The 6,370-nt window shown below is 37.7% G+C and overlaps 1 protein-coding gene across 2 annotated transcripts in view; it reads left to right on the top strand.

Annotated features, from left to right (window-relative positions):
* LOC102828499 (electrogenic sodium bicarbonate cotransporter 1-like) overlaps positions 1 to 6,370 on the top strand; it is a 522,188-nt gene that overhangs the window by 378,223 nt on the left and 137,595 nt on the right. For both annotated transcript variants that reach the window (XM_006873779.1, XM_006873780.1), the window contains exon 13: positions 1,794 to 2,065. In XM_006873779.1, coding sequence (XP_006873841.1) covers positions 1,794 to 2,065 — 272 coding nt within the window. The remainder of the gene's footprint in view (positions 1 to 1,793; positions 2,066 to 6,370) is intronic.

Here is a 6,370-nt window from a genome sequence, read left to right on the forward strand (position 1 = left end):
GTGGGGGGTGTCCATTCACTGAGACATCCCCTCTAGTCACCAGAATGGAATTGTGCAAACAGTGGGGGGCCAATAAAAAAAAAAAAAAAAAAAAATCAGAACAAAGCAAAACCGTCAACATATATTGTCCATCTTTTCTCTGAGGTTCCCTCAGTCTTATTCCTTGGCTGGTCTACTTGTCTGCCTGTTCCCCTGCATGGTCTTGCTGTTTGGTCTTGTCCAAGTTGTCAACTCCGGCCTGTTGAGCCAGGCAGATTTTAAAGTTCAAGATTTCTTACTTCTGCTACAAGTTCCACTAAGTATATGCCTTCAAACTTTTAAAATATTCCTAGTTATGTGGTTCAGAGTTTGGAGCTCTGCCCTGAACTTGCTTCACCTGGTATTCTGTGGAGAACGTCACTGCACTTCTACCATATCTGCTAGCAAGCCCCGCCTCCTGATTTTCATTTTTAAGGATTTTTTTTTTTTTTTTTTTTTGATGTGGTGTGGAAAATCTTTGAACAGGACAAGCATGGAAGTAAGGACATCAGAAAGGGGGTTCTTATAATCAAGCAAAGGCTTAATAGTGACCCAACTATGTTGGTAGAGCTGATGAAGGAGACATGATGCTTTAGGGAAAAGACTTCAGATACATTGCTAGTAGCTATCAGAAAGTCCGTATTTAATAGCATGTCCATAGACCTTTGTGCATGCATGATTGTTGGTTTATTTCTTTTTTCTTCTATTAAAAATGTGAATGAGTTTATCTTCTTTTATATCATAATTGATTTTAAAACACATGCTGTAAAGCACTCTCCAGATAAATGTAAAATCATCAGTTTGCGCGGTGGCAAAACATCATCACTTGAGTCATTTTCACTTAGTTTTGGAAATGAAAAAGCCATTTTTTACAAGTGAACAATGGCCTCCTTCTGTGGAGGTGGCCAATGCTAAGTCTTTTGGGGGATAGGCACAGAGAGAAAAAAGTTGTCCTGAGATACTGCACACAGAAATTCAGCATGAGATTGAATCTGTGAGCAAATTTCATGAGAAGTAGTAGTGTCTGGCTATTGTGTGGTAAGCATGGCACTTCTTTATTAGATTACAGCCTGCATTTCTAATTTCATCTCCTTGTGTTAGTGACACTTTCCAGTGAGCACTGCATGCTATATCAGGCCACAGACATTTTACATATCCTTTCCTTTTGTTAACCTGATCTTTCCTGGCTGGTTTGGAAAGCTGCTACTTACCCTTGAACTTCACCTCTGGCATCCACCCAGGATTAGCTACTACCTCCTCTGTGACACTTTGAGTGAACCTTTAGATATCACTTAGTATTGGGTAACATGATTTTTTGTTTTGTTTTGTTTTATTTAATCAACAGCAGACTCTGACAACTTGGGGGTAAAGACCATTTATTTTAGTGTCTTTAGTAGCAAGTCAAGTCCACAAACATTTATTGAGCATATGTTGGATATCTGTGTCATGGTTTCAGATTATTTACTCTGTAAATTCCAGAAAGGCAGGCCATATATTTGAATGAGCAAATCAATGAATTAATGTATTTTGAAATGGAATGACTGCTTTTTAATGTATTTTTTTTTTATCAAATCTCTGGAATCATTTATTAATACCACTACATCAAATCCTTAAAGTTAATAGTTCCTGGATAAAATATAGAATGAGCTTTATATCCAGTGGGTAAAATGTAACTTTACATTTTTCACAATAATTATGTAGACATTTGGTACTTTAGCATTATTCTTCATGTTTCACAGATGATGAGTCTAAATATCTTTGTTTATTCTTCTCAGGGACCACAATTTTGACTATTTAGAGTTTCGCCTTTGGATTGGCCTGTGGTCAGCCTTCCAGTGTCTTATTTTGGTAGCCACTGATGCCAGCTTCTTGGTTCAGTATTTCACTCGCTTCACAGAAGAGGGCTTCTCATCTCTGATTAGCTTCATCTTTATCTACGATGCTTTCAAGAAGATGATCAAGCTAGTAGATTACTACCCCATCAACTCCAACTTCAAAATGGGCTTCAATACTCATTTTTCCTGTGCCTGTGTGCCACCCGACACAGGTAAGCATATCACACTTAGTGTTTGTACTTGCCCCATTGTGAGGGAGATGCTCACAAATTGTCAATGTGGTTTTGTGATTCTAAGGAAAGGGTTCTATTTTACTTTCTCTGAGGAACAATTCTACTAGATTTGAAGTATCTTAGCCATGTGACTCAATCAGGAAGGAAAATTAGGAGCTCTGGAATGTGAACAACTCAGTTTTTTGTAATGAACTGAAGCTGTAGTTTTTGCAAAGAAATTAGTATCTATGTTATTTTTTGTTTTATGTTATAGGTGAGAAAGTCCGGGTACATCTGAGGAACTTCAAAAAGTTTGTGGAAATATTCTATGACCTTTTAACTGTTTTCCTACAAGCTTCAAAAAGTTTGTGGAAAAATTCCATTATCTTTTAACTATTTTTCCACAAGCTCTTTGAAGTCCCCTCATATATGAACAGATGTAAAAAACAGAAGAATAAATGTCATTTGAATTTCTCTGCCATATTTTCTTCTTTCTTATTGCTATAGAAGTCTAGTTATTTAAGTAAATACTAAACACATCATTTCAAGCCTATAGAAGAAGCAATGAGGATCCTAATTGACTTTATATAATTCGAAACATGAAATAAAAAATTACACTGAAGAAGCCTAATAGAAAGAGCCTTTTAGTTCGTTTTTACTAGGAAATGTAATTAGGAAAGTGGAGGGAAACTAATGAGAGGGCTCAGAGAAGCAAGAAAAGAAAGAAAAGAAGGCATGTTATGTTCTAGGAGCAGATTTATATTTTAGAGTTTCATAGGACATAAAATTAAAAGTAACTTCTGTGTAAAAAATACAATTTCTGTACATTTTAGCATTTTACAATCCATTTGCCAAGCATGAGTTAACAACAGAACTTTTTCACAAAAGTAAATGTTCAACTTGACCTTTGAATTTTTTCTGAAAATAATTTATCACCTTTAATAATAAGGAGCTCCAGTAGCATAGTGGTAATGAATTGGGCTGCTAATCTCACGGTCAGCAGTTCGAAATTACCAGCTGTTCTGTGGAAGAAAGATGAGGCTGTCTGCATCTGTAAAGATTTACAGCCTTGGAAACCCTGTACAGGGTCATTATGAGTTAGAACCGACTCCACGGCACATAACAACAACATCAATAATATGGAAGTACTGTAGTGATTATGAATCAGACTGCTAACATCAGGGTCAACAGTTCGAAACCACAAGCTGTTCCATGAGAGAAATATGAGGCTTTCTGCTCCCGTAAAGATATACAGCCTTAGAAACCCTGTACAGGGTCGCTATGAGTTGGAAGCATCTCCCCAACATATAACCACCACCAATTTGACAAAAGAATTCATTAGTAGAAAAGTTATTTTAGATCTGCTCTAGTAAAATCAGAGTACAGCTTTGTGTCAGACAATTAAATGTCAGAAATGCTATGACCTCAAGTGATACAGTTAGCTAAGGGTTGTTGTTGTTTGTTGTTGAGTGACAAGTTCCAACTCATAGCGATCCTATATAGGGTTTCCAAGGAGTGACTGGGGAGCTTGCTGTTCAAACAAACTTCTCAGTCTGGCTCACTAACCCGCAGCATCAGGTGGAGGAGTTGGTTCCGACTCATAGTGACCCTGTACAGGGTTTCCAAGGCTGTAAATCTTTACAGGAGCAGAAAGCCTCATCTTTCTCCCACGGAACAGCTGGTAGTTTCGAACTGCTGACCTTGAGGTTATCAGCATGATTCATAACCACTATGCTACCAGCAGCACCAGGTAGAGGTCTCTTAAAATCGATCTACAAACCATGCTTTTTTGACTAAGACTTCATATCACTAATGTACAGCAGTGTTCTGAAGCTGTGTAATCCTGAGGCATGAACATGAGACACATTGCTAAATACCCGCTTTAATGTATAAAGTCTGAGGAAAAATTCTTTGATTGTATGTAGTAAAACAAACATGGTTATAGACTAGAATACAACATGTTATACATTTAGAAAATAAAATAAGAGACAATAAAGAATGTTTGTGCTTACAGAAACCTGTGTGTATTATGCTAGATATTGCATAGGTACCACCACTCAACTGTCAGTTTGTTGCACTGTGGTGGCTTGTGAATTGCTGTGATTCTGAAAGCTATGCCACTGGTATTTTAAATACCAGCAGGGTCACCTATGGTGGACAGGTTTCAGATGAGCTTTCAGACGAAGATAGACTAGGAAGAAGGAGAGACCAACTACTACTGAACCTTTAGTCACTGAAAACCTTATGAATAGCAGAGAAACACTGTCAGATATAGGGCCAGGAAATGAGCCCCTCAGGATGGAAGGCACTCAAAATGCGACTGGGGAAGAGCTGCCTCCAGGATGACAGGAATGGAGTAAAGCCCTCAGGGCCTTCATTTGCTGTTGGGGAACAGCTCATAATGAAGAGAAACAGCCAAAATACCCATTAATAATCAGAACATGGAATGTACAAAGTATGAATCTAAGAAAATTGGAAATTGTCAAAAATGAAAAAGAACTCATAAACATTGATATCTCAGGCATTAGTGAGCTGAAATGGACTGGTACTAGCCATTTTGAATCTGACAACCACGTGGTTTACTGTGCCAGGAATGACACATTGAAGAGGAATGGTGTTGCATTCATCGTCAAAAAGAACATATCCAGATCAGTCATGACGTACAATGCTGTCTGTGATAAGATAATATCAGTGCGAATACAAGGAGTACCAGTTAATATCACTAGTGTTCAAATTTACACACCAACCACTAAAGCCAATAAGGATTAAATTGAAGAATTCTACAAACTTTTCAATCTGAAATTGATCAAACATGCAATCAAAATATATTGATCATTACTGGTATTTGAAATGAAAGGTTTGAAACAGAGGAAGAATCAGTAGCTGGAAAATATGGCCTTGGTGATAGAAATGATGCTGAGATCACATGGAAGAATTCTACAAAACCAGTGATTTGTTCATTTCAGATACCCTCTTTAGAAAGCATAAGAGACTATTACACACATGGACCTCACCAGATGAAATACACAGAAGTCAAATTGACTACATCCGTGGAAAGAGATGGTGGAAAAGCTCCATATCATCAGCCAAAAGAAGGCCAGGGACAGATTGTGGAACAGACCATCAATTTCTCATATGCAAATTGAGACTGAAGCTGAAAAAAATAGAAACAGGTCCCCGAGAGCCAAAATATGGCCTTGAAAATACATCCCACCTGACTTTAGAGATCATCTGAAAAAACAGATTTAAATGATTTAAAAATCATTTAGAAGACAAAAAAGAAGGAAAGATCAAAATGGATGTCAGAGGAGACACTAAAACAAATGGAAGAAATGAGGAGGTACAACAACAGAACAGAAAATTTCAAAGGACAGCTCATTCTTGAGCAAAGTCAGATATTACAATGAAATGTGCAAATATCTGGAGTCAGAAAACCAAAAGGGAAGAACATGCTTAGCATTTCTCAAACTGGGGGAATTGAAGAAAAATTTCAAGCCTCAATTTTCATTATTGAAGGATTCTCTGGGCAAATTATTGAATGATGCAGAAAGCATGAAAAGAAGATGGAATTAATACACTGTACCAAAAGGCAGTGGTTGATGTTCAACTGCTTCTTGAGGTAACATATGATCAAGAGCCAATGAGACTGAAAGAAGAAGTCCAAGGTGCATTGAAGGAATAGGCAAAGAACAAGGCACCAGGAATTGATGGAATAAAAATTGAAATCCTTCAAGAAAGAGAGACAGCACTGGAGGCACTCACTCATCTCTGTCAAGAAATTTGGAAAACAACTATCTGGCCAACTGATTGGAAGAGATCCACATTTGTGCCCATTCCAAAGAGAGATGACCCAGTGGAATGTGGAAATCATCAGACAATATTTTTGCTATCCTATGTGAGCAAAGTTTTACTAAAAGTAATACAAAAATGGCTGCAGGCATACATTGACAGAGAACTTCCAGAGGTTCAAGCCAGATTCAGAAGAGGCTGTGGAATGAGGGATATCATTGCTGACGTTTGGCTGAAAGAAGAGAATACCAGAAAGATGTATACCTGTGCTTTATTGATTATGCAAAGGCTTTAGATTGTGTGGATCATTGAGACGCTATGGGCAACATTGGGAAGTGTAAATATTCTGGAACACTTAATTGTGCTCATGAGAAATCTGTGAGGCAGTGTACCATGAGGCAGTTGTGGGAACAGAACATGGAAACACTGAATGGTTTAAAATTAAGAAAGGAGTATGACAGGGTTGTGTTCTTTCACCACACTTATTCACCCTGTATGCTGAGTGAATAATCTGAG

This window comes from Chrysochloris asiatica, unplaced genomic scaffold (genome assembly GCF_000296735.1).
Source record: "Chrysochloris asiatica unplaced genomic scaffold, ChrAsi1.0 scaffold00254, whole genome shotgun sequence".
Classification (NCBI taxonomy): Eukaryota; Metazoa; Chordata; class Mammalia; order Afrosoricida; family Chrysochloridae; genus Chrysochloris; species Chrysochloris asiatica.